The 19,489-nt window shown below is 40.1% G+C and overlaps 1 protein-coding gene across 1 annotated transcript in view; it reads right to left on the bottom strand.

Annotated features, from left to right (window-relative positions):
• Positions 1-10,042: 10,042 nt before the first annotated feature.
• SNX3 (sorting nexin 3) overlaps positions 10,043-19,489 on the bottom strand; it is a 51,521-nt gene continuing 42,074 nt past the window's right edge. The window contains exons 3-4 of the mRNA XM_040238555.1: positions 12,262-12,386; positions 10,043-10,803 (exon numbers count right to left, since the gene is read on the bottom strand). Coding sequence (XP_040094489.1) covers positions 10,698-10,803; positions 12,262-12,386 — 231 coding nt within the window. The 3' untranslated portion in view covers positions 10,043-10,697. The remainder of the gene's footprint in view (positions 10,804-12,261; positions 12,387-19,489) is intronic.

Raw genomic sequence — 19,489 nt, 5'->3', positions numbered from 1 at the left:
TGCCTAGTGGTTAGGATTCTGGGCTGTCACTGCCATGGCCCAGATTCAGAACCTGATTAGGGAACTGACATCCTGTAAGCTGCATAGTGTGGTTAAAACAAACAAAAAAAACCCCCAGCAAAACAGAGATCAAGGGAGGAAAACACATTTTCTTTAAAAAAAAATTTTTATTTGGCTGCATTGAGTCTTAGTTGCTGCACCTGGGTTGGCCCCAAACATGTGGGATCTTAGCTCCCTGATCAGGGATTGAACCCGCATCCCATTGGAAAGTGGATTCTTACCACCAGAGAAGTCCCAACACATTTTCTCAACAAATTCTTAGAAATCATGGCTGCTCCCTTAAAGAACTGTTTTTTCCTTTGTTTGGTCTTTTAAGCAAATTACTGACACATGCACAACATGACTGAATTTTAAAATGTTATGTTGAACAAAAGAATCCAGAAAAAAGAGAGCGCTGGCCCGAGGATACAGAGCTGGGATTTGAAGCCACGTCTGAGTGACTTTAAAGCTTATCCCCTTTCTACTAGTCCTCAGCTCACCTCTTGGTTTTTAGCCTGGGGTCTGTGTCTGCTGTTAGGGGAGGCCTTGGCCAAGTCCCTTCCTGCATCTGAGAAATGAGAGGCTTGGATGGAATTGCTTCTAAGATTCCTTACAGTTCTAATGTCCTATGAGTTTATAAATCTAGTTCATTTAAAAATTTTACTTATTCTTGAATAGTTAATAGTCATATGATACAGATCCAAAAAGTTCTAAAGGGTATGTATACATGTCACAGAGCAGAAGAGATTAAGAGACATGACAAATAAGGGTACTGGGTGTTCTGGGTGGGATCCTGGGACAGAAAGCATGTTAGTAGAAAAGCTGGTGAAAGTCAGTTTGGAGTTTAGTTAATAGTAATGTACCAAAGCTGGCTTCCTAATTTTGACAAAATATTTTGGTCATATAAGATAAGGGGAAACTGAGTGATAGGGTGCATAGGAACTCTTTGTATTACCTTTGCAGCTTTTCTGTAGATCTGAAATTATTCCAAAATAAAAAAGCTTTTTCCTCTCACCTCCTCATCCTTGGGGCATCCACCCAGTCCACCCAACCAGGCAACCAATGTTGCTTGTTTTGAGATATTTAATTAATAAACAGAGAAAATAACTATATTGTATAAATATCATTTCTCAAAACAGAAAGTATGTCTGTGAGATAAATTCCTGGAAGTGAAATTCCTGGGCATATAGTTTTGATACTTATTGCCAAGTTGTCTTCCGTGAAGGGTGTGCCAATTTAGCCTCCTGCCAGACACTGCGTATGAGGGCCTGTCATTTCACCAACACAGAATGTTGTCTGAGAGACCGGTTTACTTCAGTTTAAGTCAGACTGTCAACTTCCAAAATATTCATGAACAAACTTCTCTAGAATGCTGCCAACAGAATGTGGGTCCATTCTGAAGGGTATAGCCAAGGCACATGGGGTAGCTACTATGGGCAGAAGCAGCAAGGCTCTGAAGAAGTGATAGCAAATGAATAACATTCTTAACTTCAGTCACTACTGTCCTCAGGAGAGGATATTCACAGAAGGCCATTGTCTCTGCTCCCCAGCACACAAAGAGTCAAGCCTCACAAATTTGCTCATAGTGGGAAAAAAAAAAAAAAACCAGCAGGTCAAAGTGTTCAGATTACAGGTCCAGGAAAATCCCTTTGCAGAAAGAAGACAGCAAATCCCCAGTGTGGTTGAAAAGACAAAACTTTCTTCACCTCAGAGACTCTTCACATGAATAAACCGGTTAAACATGGTTTGGATTTACTGAACATGAAAACAACTGGATTAAAGTATAATCTAGCCAGAAAGGAAAGGAAATGTACCGAGACAGCTAAGTAATGACAAAGCTGCAGTGTCTACATGTGCCAAGAAGGGATGACCATTGCAGTTTTATAACCAAATTTTCTTAAAATGTTTAGCTTTCTTTTAGATCACAGTAATGAGTCTCTGCCTGCACTGGCCTCTTTGATAACAACACTGGCATCAAGGCAACCGTGTGAGCACAAGGGACAATGATGCCCAGGAGGCCGGAGGCTCCGGCTGTCGGGATGTTCTGGTCTGGGCCCTGGCCTGACTGCCAACAGTCTGTGCAATCCATATGGGAGACAGCATTGCACAGGCACAAGCTTTAGAATCAGCAAGACCCGGATATGTATCTCAGTGTTACTTTTTTCTGGCTCTGTGACCTTGGACAAATTACTTATACTGTCTCAGCTCTTCTTTTGGTAAAATGAGGATAACATTTTGAGGTTTAAGAGGTGATAGATGTGAAAAGCCCAGGCTGAAACCTAAGCTCTCAATCGATGGTTGGTTGTTTCCCAGTCTCCCTCTCATGTGTGAACACCAGGTGAACCCATCCCATGCCATGCAGTCTTAAGTGCATCCAAATCATGTTCTGTGACAAGAGAGTTCCAAATTTTTTATACCGAGGGTTCCTAACCTTTTTGTGCCAAAGATCCCTACTCAGATGTTGATAAAAGCATAAAACACATAGGAATACAAAAAGAAACTAATTTGTTGAAATACATTTATTCAAGTATTTTTTTTTAACCTGTGAAAAATATGTGCCTTTCTTTAACACATTAAATAAGATCTTGGGATGGGTCTAATCACTACAGTAGTTTTCAAACAGAGTATTTCAAGATCTGCAGCATCGTATGTAATATAACCTATCTGCATTTTTAAATTGGTGACAATCACAAGTTACGCTTAACTGCTACTCTGGTTTGCTCCTATTTTCATAATGAAAAAATGCTACGTTTTAGTTAGAGAAAACTAAATATGAAGAAGCAACTTTTTTCCTATCCCAATTCAGACATCAGGTTAAGAACTCAGGTATGGTCAAATATCACCACCTCTGGCCTCGAGATGACTAATAATTTTGTCAGTCAAAAGCTGTCAAACCAGTGCTCCTTTATCTTACTCTTTCCCTCTGGCTTCATTCAAGATTTTCCGTTGGTCTTTGGTTTTCTGCAGGCTTCCCTGATAGCTCAGCTGGTAAAGAATCCACCTGTGATGCGAGAGATCCCGGTTCAATTCCTGGGTCAGGAAGATCCCCTGGAGAAGGGATAGGCTACCTACTCCAGTGTTTTGGGGCTTCCCTTGTGGCTCAGCTGGTAAAGAATCCACCTGTAGTGCAGGAGACCGGGGCTTGATTCCTAGGTTGGGAAGATCCCTTGGAGAAGTGACCAGCTACCCATTCCAGTACTATACAGTCCACAGGGTCCCAAAGTGTCAGACATGACTGACTTTCACTTTCACTTTGATTTTCTGCAATTAGAATGATATGCCTGTGCTGTTTTGAATTTACCTTGGTATTTTCTCAGCTTGTTGGATCTGTGGTTTGTTGTCTTTAAGTTTGGAAAGTTCTCAGCCATTTAGAACTTAAAATATTTATTTTGCTCTGTCCTTTTTGGTATTCCAGTTACACATGTGTTACACCTTTTGCAATGATCTCAGAGTTTTTGGAAGTTTTGTTGATTTTCTGTTGTTTACTTTTTGCATTTAAGTTTGGGCAGTTTCTACTGATAGATCTTGAGATGTACTTATTTTATGTTGAGTCTACTGATGAGCCCATTAAAAAGCATTCTTCATTTTTATGACAGTGATTTAGATCTCTAGTATTTCCTTTGAGTCTTAAAGTTTCTACTTCTCTAATTACATTACCCTTCTGTTCTTGAATTTTTTTTCCCCCTCATTAAAACTTTTAACAGTTATTTTAAATTCTGTTTGATAATTCCAATGTCATATCTGACTCTGGTATCATATGTGACTCTGGTTCTGATGATTGCTTCTTCTTCTGAATGTTTTTTCTTGTTTTTTGGCATACCTTGGAATTTTTTGTTGAAAGCCACATATGTTGCACTAGATAACAGAAACTAAAACAAAACCAATACGATATTGTAAAGTAAAAAAAAGAAAGAAAGAAACTAAAATAAATGGGTCTTTTCTGTTTAAGATTTATGGTTATCTGGCTGGGGAGTGGACTTGTTTAATGTTTGTTCTGATTTTAGGTACCAGAGGCTTCAAATTCCTTGTCTCTATGCTTTTCTCTTTCTTAACTCTAGGTTCCCCTCCTCCTCAGAGTCTGTCCTGCAGCTTTCAGCTATAATCCACTATTATACTGGAGCCCTGGTGTGGTGTGCTGCTACAATGGGAGGCAAGAGGACATTCTAGAGTTTCTAGATGTCCAGTGCCCAGTGGGCCTATGGCCTTCACAGGAGTCTCCAGTGGCACAGCTTCCCCCTACCCCCTTCCTCCCTTCTCTGGCTGCAGCATTTCCTTGAAGTCTTGACCTCTGTTGACTATGTTTTATTTTTCCTTCAGGTAAGACAGGAAGGCTAGAGGTGTGGGAGGAATGCCCTTCCCTCATCAGGGATAAGGTTCTGGCAAAGGCTTATCCTGGAGGATAGGCCTTTGTAATAGACTTTCCTGGTGGCTCAGCGGTAATGCCTGCAATGCAGGAGACACAGGTTCAATCCCTGGGTCGGGAAGATCCTTGGAGGAAGGCATGGCAACCCATGCCAGTATTCTTGCCTGGAGAATCTCATGGACAGAGGAGCCTGGTGGGCTCCAAAGAGTTGGACACAAATGAAGCGTCTGAGCACACACATGCACGGGCCATTGTAGCAAAGCAGACGCTGGTACTTCACATTGATTATTCATCTCCTCTTCCTGTTAGAGACATAAGGGGTCTGTCTTGATCTTCACTGTGGAAATCTGGTGGGGTTCCTGGAAGTACAGCCTAGGTGCATGTGGGGGCCCTTCTAAGACTGTGGTCTCCAGGAGTTACTCTCATGCTAGACCACACTTGTGTGTGCGTGTTCACTCGCTTCAGTTGTGTCTGACTCTTTGTGACCCTATGGACTGTAGCCCGCCAAGCTCCTTTGTCCATGGGATTTTCCAGGCAAGAATACAGGAGTTGGTTGCCATTTAATTTTCCAGGGGATCTTTCCAACCCAGGGATCAAATCCATGTCTCAATGCCTCTTGCATTGGTAGGTGGGTTCTTTACTAGTGCCACCTGGGAAGGTCACACTCAACCTCCACAAATTCAGTATCACCGTATGTGTGATCCTACCAGTTTATGACTAGCAGTTCCTGCTCAGAGATAAACAGATTTTGACCATGTCTGTCTAGATGAGCATGTCTCTCCAGATTTGAGGGTGGAGGTTTGCTCTGCAACCTCTATTCTCTGATGGGTGGGCTTAAGATAAGATAAGGTGGGTCATTGATTTTTTCACTTTGTCGAGCTTTTCCTTGTTGTGAAGCCAAGGATGCCAACTTTCAAGCTTTTTACACTTTGGGGCTGAAATTCAAGTGGCATTTATTTTAAATGACCATTTCCCTCCCTCCACTTGAACTCATGTGTCCCTTCCCTCCTCACATTTGCTGTCTTCTGTCTGTACCTTGTGAGTCTTTTCATGACAGTGTCCTAACAAGACTGAGTTTCTTGAGAAAAGGGCCTTTGTTAACCTCTTGTGTGTTTACACTTTGCTCATGTAAAATGCTTAGTGTTGCTGTTTGGTTTTGCTGAGTCACTTCCATTTATGGCACTCATTCTAAAAGGCATCCGTGGTGAGGTGTCACCCAGCACCCTGAAAACTTCCCTTTGGGCTTTTAAACAAATTGTCCTGGTCTCCAAAATCAAGGTCTTATTTTCTTAGCAAGGTCAGAATAAGGCAAACTTCATTTACTATAAATCAAGATTTACAAAAGTAATTTCTCAAGATAAGTCCTGACTTTTTCTTAATTTCCTGATTTCTTTTCATAATGATCTAGTCAGGTTAAGATCAAATCGAACCAAATTCCAGGAAATCAAAGGGCCTTCTAGCTAAGTGCCCAAACATGGCTATTTCAGAATTACCCACGAAGCTTTAAAAAAATAAAAAACCTGGACAGTCTTAGACAGTAATTGTGGTACACAGCTAAGTTTAGGAACTTCTGATCAGTTACCTCTGCATGCCCCAAAGCACTTATTATACCTACACTTACAATCACACTAAAACAAAACCAATTCACATTGACTCATGCTTATCCTAGAGGACCCTGGAAATGCTACTGGAAATTCACCCATTCACTCAATCAATACATTTATTGAGCATTAAATAAAGGCTGGGTAGGTACCAAGTCACAGGCCTGGTCCTAAGAAAGAAGTGCACCAAGGCATGGCTTTTAGAGGCAGACATCTTTCTAGTGTTAATCTAGAGCCATAACATCCTGGATAACCTTGGTCATATTACTTAAGCTTGCAGAGCCTCAGTCTTCTCATCTGTAAAGGAAAATATCATTTACTTTATAAGGAGTTGTATGACGGAGATCATAAAGGAACTATCAAGAAAGACATACTCTATCCTCCTAAAAGTTTCTAACTTGTTTCCCAGTCCAAACACTTATATATTCTAACAATCACAGCTAGAACTTCCAGACAGACGTTCAAGCTGGTTTTAGAAAAGGCAGAGGAACCAGAAATCAAATTGCCAACATCAGCTGGATCATCAAAAAAGCAAGAGAGTTCCAGAAAAACATCTATCTTTGTTTTATTGACTATGCCAAAGCCTTTGACTATATGGATCGCAATAAACTGTGGAAAATTCTGAGAGATGGGAATACCAGACCACCTGAGCTGTCTCTTCAGAAACCTACATGCAGGTGAGGAAGCAACAGTTAGAACTGGACATGGAACAACAGACTGGTTCCAAATAGGAAAAGGAGTATGTCAAGGCTGTATATTGTCACCCTGCTTATTTACTTCTATGCAGAGTACATCATGAGAAACGCTGGGCTGGAAGAAGCACAAGCTGGAATCAAGATTGCCGGGAGAAATATCAATAACCTCAGCTATGCAGATGACACCACCCTTATGGCAGAAAGTGAAGAGGAACTAAAAAGCCTCTTGATGAAAGAGGAGAGTGAAAAAGTTGGCTTAAAGCTCAACATTCAGAAAACAAAGATCATGGCATCTGGTCCCATCACTTCATGGGAAATAGATGGGGAAACAGTATCAGATTTTATTTTTGGGGGCTCCAAAATCACTGAAGATGGTGATTGCAGCCATGAAATTAGAAGACGCTTACTCCTTGGAAGGAAAGTTATGACCAACCTAGACAGCATATTCAAAAGCAAAGACATTACTTTGCCAACAAAGGTCTGTCTAGTCAAGGCTATGGTTTTTCCTGTGGTCATGTATGGATGTGAGTTGGACTGTGAAGAAAGCTTAGTGCCGAAGAATTGATGCTTTTGAACTGTGGTGTTGGAGAAGACTCTTGAGTGTCCCTTGGACTGCAAGAGGATCCAACCAGTCCATCCTAAAGGAGATCAGTCCTGGGTGTTCATTGGAAGGACTGATGCTAAAGCTGAAACTCCAATACTTTGGCCACCTCATGTGAAGAGTTGACTCATTGGAAAAGACCCTGATGCTAGGAGGGATTGGGGGCAGGAGAAGAAGGGGATGACAGAAGATGAGATGGCTGGATGGAATCACCGACTCGATGGACATGAGTTTGGGTAAACTCCAGGAGTTGGTGATAGACAGGGAGGCCTGACGTGCTGCGATTCACGGGGTCGCAGAGTCGGACACGACTGAGCGACTGAACTGAGCGCTCACAGAGCAGTTAACCTATAAACCAGGCAGTGTGCTAAGCTCTCTGTCCATCCACACCTTAAACAAATTTTATCTGTAAAGACTTACAGGCGAGGAGCCTTCTCCTTTCATTGGCTATATTCACCCCAAACGGGCAAAGCAAGCTGAAGCACAGGAATGGCCCTTAATGAGAAGGCTGAGTTAAAAAGAAGCAGGATGTAATAAAAAGATGCTCTCCGGCATCCAGCCCAGAGGTCATCTTCACTACTGAGGGTCACCACAGCAGAACCGCCCAGAAGGAAACCAAATACCAGATAAACCTATTCAGGAACTGCCAGGGGCTGAGTGGTATCATTTGCTGTGGGTAATACTTCATCTGTGATTCCCACTGCCATCAGCTAACTATCATTAAGCCTTTATATGTCTCAGGAACTGCTGTTCTGTGGATTTTACATTGGGTCTTCAATAATTAAGTTACCAATAGTATCACTGCTGTTGAAATTTTACATCTCGCAGAAGTTGGGACAAGGTGGTAACTTACTGAGAGGACACGGAGCTGGAGACTCTCGCTGTATAACTTGCTGCCAATTCAACTTCTTTTAGGAAGACTCTTTAAGGGCTTCTAGAAACTTCTCCTGTGTCACCTGAGTTGACAGCACCTGCATTTGTAGTTCATAGGGTTAAAGGTGTTGTTGTTTTCAGAGCTTTTTAAAAAAATTTAGTTTTGGCTGTACTGGGCCTTAATTGCTGCTGAGTGGGCTTTCTCTAGTTGTGGTGAGTGGGGGCTACTCTTGGTTGCAGTGTGTGGGCTTGTTGTTGTGGTGGCTTCTCTTGTTGTGGAACACAGTCTCTAGGCACACAAGCCTCCATAGTTGTGGTTCACAGGCTTAGTCGCTCTGTGACACGTGGGATCTTCTGGGAACAGGGATTGAACCCATGTCTTCTGCACTGGCAGGTGGATTCTTACCAGTGTACCACTATAGAAGTCCAAAGGTACTGTTTTAATGCAGACCATGGTTTCAGTTCTCTAAGAATCAACAGTGAGATGTATCCTCCTCCACTAGTAAAAACATGTTACCTAGAATAAACCACCTTTCATCTAACTTTAAACCTTCAACTTTCTAAAAGCATGCCTACCCTAAGGAAATTGTAGAGATTAAAAGTAAGCAAGGCCAGTACAACCAATCCTAAATCACACTATTCATTTGTCTGTAAATGATCAAAAGAATTCCACACCGTGTAGAAACGTTAGCACTGTTGACATTTTTCTGTTGTAGGAAGCAGTTCTGTGTACATTGTACGGAGTTTAGTAGCATCTTTAACCTTCTGCCTGATAGATTCCAGTAGCATTTCCCAGTTATGACAGCCAAAAATGTCTTGCTATATTGCCAAATGTTCCCCAGGAGGCAAAATCACCCATACTTTGGAGGAATTACTGAGTTTAGCAAAGCTACTGTTAACTCTGTTCTGCATGCCACAAAACTTTCAATTTTACTGCATACCGAAAACTTTTGATGTTACTGACCACCTTTTACTGCTCTCAGTGAAACACAATTCACATGCTATTTATTCTATACCTTAATTTACAGTAACTGAAATGTCCAGTATTATGCAACTGTGACATATATAAGCAATAAGACATACTAGGACAGCTCTGACTTCTTCCTATGACATCCATCTGCTTGGGGGGACATCCTGGGTATTAGGCCAAGGCCTAAGGTGGTTTTCTCTCAAATGGACTGATCTGTCTCTATAGGAGACACATCTGGAGTGTGAGGGAACACCTTCCCTACCTTGGAGTTTAACTCTAGGTCACAATGGGTCTCCAAACCAGATGTAGTACAGATTCAAATTAGAGACCACATTCTGGCTGCAACACAAGTTAGGCAGCAAGGAGTCCTTCCTGCATTTTCTGGTTATACAAGTCAGGCTAGAACACTGTGCGAGGCCCTCTCCCTTGGTTAGAGGAGAAGAGGAGAAAACGTGCCACTGCCTAAACCAAGTCAGAAAGCATGAATCTGCTAAGAAAAGGTTAGTACACTCGTGCTAAGTTTCTTTAAACAAGTCACTCAGATGAGCTAGGAAGAAAATTCTTCTGAAAAATAGGAGGCATGCTATTGACTTATCTTAAAAGGATTTTTGAATAGAATGACTTCAGATTATAGAGCATTTTCCAAATACACAAAGTGCTTCATAATGACTCAATAAGCTTTAAGGAATACTTTTTCTAGTACATCGCATTTTTGTTGTTGTTGTGTAAAAGAAAATACCTCCATTGAAAGGGTAGTAGAATATTTGATATCACCACTGTTTAAAGAGGAATGGAGTTACAGGAATGAGAAGTATATAATTAGTAAATAATCCCGCTCAGCAAGTGAGTTAAGTAGGAAAGCCTTCTGAAGAGAGAAAAGAAAACCCAGAGGCAACACAATCAGTGCATATCAGAAATGCATTTTTATTTGAAAACAACTTAAATTTTTAGACAAATGATTTTAGTATATAAATTTGATTTTGTTTTTATACAGAATATAAAGATTTCCCTCATTGATCTTCCATGTGAAGGGTATTACAAGCCTGAAGGGGGATACTTTCTGCATACAAGCATGTATCTTACGTGTAGGGTATTGGAAACCAATGTGTAGTGCTTCCACACATAAATTAGGTCAAGTAACACCACATATTAAAAAGGGGTAAAAGAAAGATTCTATTAATTGGATTCAAGAAGCAAACATGACACAAAAAACTGCGGGTAAGACCAGGTGAGTAAGTTTAGTTAGGACACCGCAGGTTATGCTGGAGCAACAGGTTTGTGAAGCTAGAGTGTATACCACATTAAAACAGCAAGGAAGAGCTATTTATATAGAAAGGTTGGAATGAGGGATTTTTCACTAAAGCAAATTAACTTCTTGTCAACTGCCAAAACAAAGCAAAACAAAATTAAGCATATGAGTGTTAGTATACTGAAGGCATATTATACCAGTTTTTTGTGCAGCATGCTAAAGTTAGTTAGAACTTCTTCACTGGTGCATATGAATCATTAAGTCATGGAAAGTTTGTTTTTTTTTTCCGCCCCTTCTTGTGAAATTTCAGGCATGTCTTATTTTAGATGGAGTATAGCTTTTATCTATAATTTCATCCTGTAAAAACATGTGAAGACAACGTTCATTCTGTGCCAGAGGGTGACCAGCGACCCTAGAAATAAAAAATACAAGTTCAGTCAAATTTTTATAAAAGCAGGGGAGGGGGACCAAACATATACATTTTAAGATTAGGAAACATGAACAATTTAGTTACAATGTTACTAAATAGAGCTATGGTCTATCTAGTGACTACCGGTATATTTGCTTTCCTTCTGTCTGTAAGGGTAATTTAGAAAACATTTAACCACTAGCTTTACACTGTCCTTGGCAATATGTACCCAGATAGCTTCTTTACATAGTAGTTGGTGAATTCGTAAGAAACCTAAATGAATTTTAATGTTAAAAGTGAAACAATGTCATTGATTCAAAGAATACATTTTAAAAGAGAAAAAGATATAGGATCACAAGTTCAATAAAATCCCCAAATACTAAGAAACAAGCACAAATGTGCAAAGTTTTGGGGTTCTTTTTTTTTTTTTTTTGCTTGCTTTTCAAGGTTTCTATCAGAACAAATATAAGATCAGACTGGCAACCAGACTTTATTTCAGAATTTAAAAACATCCAAGCTAGCACTGCCTTTTCCAAAAAGAAAGTAGACAATGAAGGTTGTGTGCTATATCAGATAACTAAAAGTTAAGGGCTTTGTGTAACTTTCCCTGTTTACCACTCACAGATCTTCAAATTACTAGATAAAAAAGTACTGCTAATAAATAAGCACACACAACAGTATTCTCTAGGATTTGACTTTATGTGGCCAAACTTAAGGCCAAATGCACAATTACAGTGAGCCCTTTGCAGGCATAACTCTTCCTATAATTTTGGCTTTTAAAAAATGGCTATATTTATAGAGAACTCTCTGGTGGTCCAGTGGTTAGGACTCTGTGATTTCACTGCTGAGGACCCAGGTTCAATCCCTCGCTGGGGAACTAAGATTTAGCAAGTTGAGAAGTGCAGTCAAAACAAAACAAAACAAATACTGGATCTTAAATAGGCATAAAATTAAAAGCTAGAGGTTGATTTTATTAAAAGTTTCAAAAGTAAAAGATAAATGATACAATGTTTTACATTTTCAAAAGTATATATTTTGCCTTGAAAATGTAAAATGTGCCACTTTTACACAAGACATGCTGATAATACCTTCCATCTGCAATCGAACAAAATGATTGCAAGTGTATTGTTCATGCTAGAACATACCTTAAATCAAAAAGAATCATAGGTAAAACTTTTTTAAATGCTGTAATTTTAAATGTAATTGGCATAAATTAACCATGAAAAACATACAAAACTCAGGTCAACAAAAAGATACTCATATCACTCTTAAGTTTATTAATATTTAGCACATGCTATTCAATTTGTTATATATTTTTACTTTGTTTAAATGGTACAAAGAAGTTAGAAAATGACCAAAAGGAAGAAGTCGTATTAGTGTGATATCTAAATTACTAGCAGTCACCTAAAGAATCTCAGAACACTATTCACTCTTAGACTCTGAGCAACAGAAAGCACTTACTTGTTTATAAACTGCTCCAACCCTTGCTTCCTTTCTTCAATGAAGTTGTCATCAAATATGCCATCATCTCCTCTAAAAGGAAGTTGACGCAAAAATGCCTTCCCAGGGAGTGGGGGGACTACAACCTAAAACATGGTAAGAAAGTTCTTCAACAACATGCTGGCTGAAATGGGAAAATTTACAGAGCACAACACAAACACAAAGTATATCTTCACTATGAGAGCCATCCCACTGTCAAACTAGTTTAAATATACAGTAAAAGGGGCTCAATAAAATACACTGAAAAATGATTTAGTGTTTTAGAGGCAAGATAAACAAAATGCCAGAATAGTCCATCAGACCAAAGCTCCTCAATGGCTTAATTTTCATTTTTCCTGGACTTACCAAAGCACAAGTATACACAGGGAATAAGCAACACTGAAATAAAGGCTACCATGCCCCTCAGACAGTTTTGATGTCACTTGGCGAGAACACTGCTTTATTACAGAGATAACTGTAGAGATCAATCTGAACTCCCAATTAAATGAGGAAGTAAAATATTAACAATGTTCTTTCTGGCATGGGCAGCTAAGAATTCTGTGGTCAATTTCTTCTACTTCATACTATCTGCATATAATCTTTCCTGCTTGTGTTTGAGGTGATGACAAAATAACCAATAATTACTACTTGTAGCCACTCTTCTATGGAGAAGGCAATGGCACCCCACTCCAGTACTCTTGCCTGGAAAAGCCCATGGACGGAGGAGCCTGGTGGGCTGTAGTCCATGGGGTCGCGAAGAGTCGGACACAACTGAGCGACTTCACTTTCACTTTTCACTTTCATGCATTGGAGAAGGAAATGGCAACCCACTCCAGTGTTCTTGCCTGGAGAATCCCAGGGAGGGGGAGCCTGGTAGGCTGCCATCTATAGGGTCGCCCACAGAGTCGGACATGACTGAAGCGACTTAGCAGCAGCAGCAGCATTACTAGGCTAAGAAACACATCAACTTTCTCCCAAACCCACTACCCTACCTTTCCCCAAAGACCTGTCATTTCTTCCTTCTACAATAAAGGAACATCCCAAATTTTCCCTGTCAAAGTCTAGCTTTCCTTTAGGGACAACTTATGACTGATCTCCCTCTTCTAGGAATTATCTGGAGCTCAAATATTTGTTTAAATGCTGCTGCTGCTTCTTTAGTCACTAAGCTGTGTCTGACACTTTGCAACTCCATGGATGGTAACCCGCCAGCCTCCTCTGTCTGTGGGATTTCCCAGGTAAGAATACTGGAGTGGGTTGCCATTTTCTTCTCTGGGGGATCTTCCCAACCCAAGGATTGAACCTGTGTGTCCTGCTTGGCAGGCAGATTCTTTATCACTGAGTAACCTGGGATGCCCCTGAATTAAATAGTACCTAGCTATTTATTTCACAGCTTCATCAGGTTCTCTATCCCAGAATTTCTCAACCATGGCACTATTAACATGTTGAACTAGATAATGTACTGGGGGGAAGGGTTTCTTGTACACTGTAGAATACCTATTCAACAGCATCCTGGACTCTACTCACTAGATTGTCACCAATAGGCACTCCACACAGACAGGTGTGACAATCACAATGGTCTCCAGACACTGTCAAATGTCTTCCTCGGGGACAAAACTACCCCTCCTGGAGAGCCACCAATCTATCCTATTAATGCCTTCAAATCATGGACCCTTGTCTCAGGCTTCTTATGGTTATTTTAAGGAAAGCTGCACATACAACAGAAGTTCAAATATCTGTTAAATGACTAACCACTTAGGTGAATCCTTATCTTACATTAAAACAGAAAAAAGGTGTAGGCAAACAATTCACACAAGAAAAAATATAAACAGTAAACACCAGTAATAAAATGATACATATTCTAAGAGGTAAGATCTAAAACCCCTGATGAAGAGTTTCTATCCTAAAACAATAATTCAACAAGGTAAAAAAGGGAAAGATTACACAACTTCTTACAGATGCACAAAAAACAAAGAGTACAAAAGAAACACAAAACTAACGCCCTACATAAACTCTGTAATTCCTTCCTAGATCTACTCTTCCCAGATGCCAATGATTAAGACATCTAAAGATTTGTCATCATAAGTTTGCTTCAGCAATCTTAAGTCTCTCCCTTATATTATAAAAGCATTTGTCAGGCTGACGATTTGAAACCTGCAGGTAACTACAACTGGAAAACAGGGATTATGACCACTAGCTGTGCTCCAACAGAATAGCTATACGATGGGCAGGGAAAAACATCTATATCCATAAAGCTATTATTTAAAAAAGGAATCTAGAACTAGTGCATTAAAGACATGACCACCATTAATTCAGGGAAGAATTTAGCATGGAATTTAGATTACTGTGTATCATCATCAACAGAGATATACTTTTACTAACACTCAAAATACTCATTGAATTGGATGGTGACATTGTAGGCAACAGGATTAATCACCTACAAAAATCATAAATGATTTGTTAACAAAGATCTTCAACATCAAACTATTTTTGCTCAAGCAGTCTGAAAAGATCTGCTTAGAATTCTCACACCAATTTAAAAAGTCATGAGTCTGATGATATGTGTTTATATGTGGGCAAGATGAGGACAGGACGATATCTGGCCAGCATAATATAGTGAAAGCATACTGAAATAAAAGCTAAAAAATTAAACCATAATGACTAATAAACACAATAAATGTCACCAACTTTCTCATCTAGTGTAACAGATCTTAAGTAGAAGTAGTAATTTATAAATACAACAACTAGCAATTTTGTTGTTCAGTTGCTCAGTTGTGTCCAACTCTTTGTGACCCCATGGACTGCAGCACGCCAGGCCTCCCTGTCCTTCACTATCTCCTGGAGCTTGCTCAAACCCACTGAGTCAGTGATGCGATTCAACCATCTCATTCTCTGTCATCCCCTTTTCCTCCTGCCTTCAATCTTTCCCAGCATCAGGGTCTTTTGTAATGAGTCAGCCTTTGCATTAGGTGGCCAAAGTATTGGAGCTTCAGCTTCGGCATCAGTCCTAATGAATATTCAGGGTTAATTTCCCTAAGAATTGACTGGATTGATCTCCTTGCAGTCCAAGGGACTTTCAAGAATTCACTAATGTAAATACAACTTTCACACACGTTAAATGCCCAAAATAATAAACTGATCTAATGTTAAAAGTGAAGTACTATGCTTCAAAGGACATCATCAAGTGAAAACAATCCACAGGATGGGATAAGATTTTTGCAAATTGTAAATCTGATAAGAGACTTCTAAGAGTTTCTTTTTAATATATTCTATATACAACTCAATAATAAAAGAAACTCAATTAAATGGGCAAAGGATCTGAAAAAAATAATTTCTCCACCGAAATAATGGCTGATACATAAGTACTTGAAAAGATGATCATCATTAGCCATCAGGAAAATGAAAACCACAAGGAGACACCATTTGATACATGCTAAGAAAGCTGTAATAAAGAAATTAATAATACTAAGTGTTGGTGAAGTTGTGGAGCAAAGTGGAACCTTAATACACTGTTGGGGGAAATGTAGCTGCTTTGGAAAACAGTCTGGGAATGCCCAAAAAGTTAAACAGTTATCATATGGCCATAAATCCACTCCTAAGTATATCAGTTCAGTCACTCAGGCATGTCCGAGTCTTTGTGACCCCAGGGACCTCAGCACACCAGGTCTCCCTGTCTGTCACCAACTCCTGGAGCTTACTCAAACTCAGGTCCATTGAGTCGATGATGCCATCCAACCATCTCATCCTCTGTCAACCCCTTCTTCTCCACCTTCAATCTTTCCCAGCATCAGGATCTTTTCAAATGAGTCAGTTCTTCACATTAGGTGGCCAAAGTATTGGAGTTTCAGCTTCAGCATCAGCCCTTCCAATGAATATTCAGGACTGATTTCTTTTAGGACTGACTAGCTGGATCTCCTTGCTTGCCAGTCCAAGAGTCTTCTCAAACACCACAGTTCAAAAGCATCAATTTTTCAGTGCTCAGCTTTCTTTATAATCCAAGTCTCACATCCATACATGACTACTGGAGAAACCATAGCTTTGACTAGACCTTTGTTGGTAAAGTAATGTCTCTGCTTTTTAATATACTGTCTAGGTTGGTCATAGCTTTTCTTCCAAAGAGCAAGCATCTTTTAATTTTATGGCTGCAGTCACCATCTGCAGTGATTTTGGAGCCCAAGAAAACAAAGTCTCTTACTGTTTCCATTTTTTCCCCATCTATTTACCATGAAGTGATGGGACCAATGCCATGATCTTCGTTTTATGAATGTTGCATTTTAAGCCAGCTTTTTCACTCTCCTCTTTCACCTTCATCAAGAGGCTCTTTAGTTCCTCTTCACTTTCTGCCATAAGGGTGGTGTCATCTGCATATCTGAGGTTATTGATATTTCTCCCAGCAATCCTGATTCCAGCTTGTGCTTCATCCAGCCCAGCATTTCTCATGATGTACTCTGCATAGAAGTTAAATAAGCAGGGTGACAATATACAATCTTGACGTACTCCTTTCCCAATTTGGAACCAGTCTGTTGTTTCATGTCCAGTTCTAACTGTTGCTTCTTGACCTGCCTACAGATTTCTCAAGAGGCAGGTCAGGTGGTCTGGTATTCCCATCTCTTGAAGAATTTTCCAGTTTGTTGTGATCCACACAGTCAAAGGCTTTGGCATCGTCAATAAAGCAGAAGCCGATGTTTTTCTGGTACTCTTTTGCTTTTTCGATGATCCAACCCATGTTGGCAATTTGATCTCTGGTTCCTCTGCCTTTTCTAAATCTAGCTTGAACATCTGGAAGTTCACAGTTCACATACTACTGAAGCCTGGCTTGGAGAATTTTGAGCATACCCGAGAGATACAAGAGTTATATACCCAAGATATACAAACACATGTCCATGCAAAAACCTGTACATGAATGTTCACAGCAGCATTATTCACAATAGTCAGAAAGCAGGAAAAACTCAAATGTCTGCCAATGATAAATGTGTAAATAAAAAATGATATATCCACACAAAAGAATAAAGAAATGAAGCAGTGATTAACAATACAAAAGGATGAACCCTGAAAACACACTCAGTGAAAAAAGCCAGACAGAAAAGACTACATATTCTATGCTTCTATTTATACACAATGCCCAGAACAGGAAAATCCATAAGAAAGAAAATTAGTGGTTGTGAAGGGCTGGGTGAGGAGAAATCAGTAATGATTACTAATGGGTATGGTGTTTCTCTTAGAGAGAGATTACAATGTCCTAAAACTGACTGCAGTAATGGTTGCACAACTCTGAATATACTAAGAACCATTACACTTAATGGTAAGAATTAAGAACTAATACACTTTAAATTGGTGAGTTGTGGACTTCCTTTGTGGCACAGTGGACAGGAATCTGTCTGCCAGTGTCGGGGACATGGGTTCAATCCCTGGTCTGGGGAAGACCTCACATGCTGCAGAGCAACTAAGGCTGTGCACCTCAATGACTAAGGCCACCCTCTATAGCCTGAGAGCCGCAATACTGAAGCCCATGTGCCTAAAGCCTGTGCTCCACAACAAGAGAAGCCACCTCAATGAGAAGCCCACACATGGCAACAAAGAGCGGCCCCCGCCTGCTGCAATTAGAGAAAGCCCATGTGCAGCAATGAAGACCCAGGGCCAAAAATAAATGAATGTAAAAATTGGTGAATTGGCAGTCCTTTCTGAAGGAGATCAGCCCTGGGATTTCTTTGGAAGGAATGATGCTAAAGGTGAAACTTCAGTACTTTGGCCACCTCATGAGAAGAGCTGACTCATTGGAAAAGACTCTGATGATGGGAGGGATTGGGGGCAGGAGGAGAAGGGGACGACAGAGGATGAGATGGCTGGATGGCATCACCGACTCGATGGACGTAAGTCTGAGTGAACTCCGGGAGATGGTGATGGACAGGGAGGCCTGGCGTGCTGCGATTCATGGGGTCGCAGAGTCGGACACAACTGAGCGACTGAACTGAACTAATGGCATGTTATGTCAATAAAGCTGTCATGAAAAAAAGTGATGTATACATTTATGAAATGCTTATTAAACACTCCAGTAAGCCAGGTACTATGTTAAGCAAAGTCAAAAGCCTATCAAGACACTTCTTATCATAAATCAGACAGAAAAAGTCAAATACCATATGATCCCACTTTTGTGTGGAATCTGCAAGAGTTGAACTAATAGAAACAGAGAGTAGTATTAATAGATTAGTGGTTTTCAGGGGTTGGGGGGTAGGGGAAATAGGCAGATTTTGGTCGAATGGCACAAGCTTTCAGTTAAAGAATGAATGAGTTCTGGAGATCTGTGTGCTGTGCTGTCCGAAGTCGTTTCAGTCACGTCCAACTCTGTGACCCCATGGACTGTAGTCCACAGGCTCCTCTCTCCATGGGACTCTCTCCAGGCAAGAATACTGGAGTGGGCTGCCATGCCCTTCTCCAGGGGGGTCTTCTGGAGATCTAATGTATAGCATTGTAACTACAGTTAACAAGATTGTATTATAGTTTTAAAAGTTGCTAACAGAAACAGAGTTTGAATTTTACCACCACCACCACCAAAACAAAGCCTTCTATGTGACATGATAGATGTATTAACTAACCTTATTACTGGACTTCCCTGGTGGCCCAGACGGTAAAGCGTCTGTCTACAATGCGGAAGACCTGGGTTCGATCCCTGGGTCGGGAAGATCTGCTGGAGAAGGAAAGAGCAATCCACTCCAGTACTATTGCCTGGAAAATCCCATGGACAGAGGAGCCTGGTAGGCCCCAGTCCATGGGATCACAAAGAGTCGGACATGACTGAGCGACTTCACTTTCAACCTTATTATGGTAATCATTTTATAAGATATACATACATCATTGTGTTAAACAACTTAAACTTATACTATGTTATTTGTCAATTATATCTCAAATAAAGGTGGGGGGAAAAAGACACTTCTCCCTGTGGTCATAAAAAATTTCTTCTTTGTAACTTAAAACTTTCTTAACTTGTTTTGTATATTTAGATCTTCAAACCATCTGTAATTTATATACAGCAAATTATACAGCTTTATTCCCAAATAGCCACATGTTTCAACCCCATTTGCTGAATATAAATTTTTCTATACTAATTGACAAAGTTATTTTTGTTACGAACTAAATTTCCAATAAACACATGGTCAGCTTCTCAATTCTCTGACATTCTGCTAATCTATTTGCTCATCCCTAAAGCAATACTTTG

Source organism: Oryx dammah, unplaced genomic scaffold, assembly GCF_014754425.2.
Source record: "Oryx dammah isolate SB20612 unplaced genomic scaffold, SCBI_Odam_1.1 HiC_scaffold_4, whole genome shotgun sequence".
Taxonomy (NCBI): domain Eukaryota; kingdom Metazoa; phylum Chordata; class Mammalia; order Artiodactyla; family Bovidae; genus Oryx; species Oryx dammah.
The sequence above is the reverse complement of the archived record's forward strand: the minus strand, read 5'-3'. Positions and strand labels throughout refer to the sequence as shown.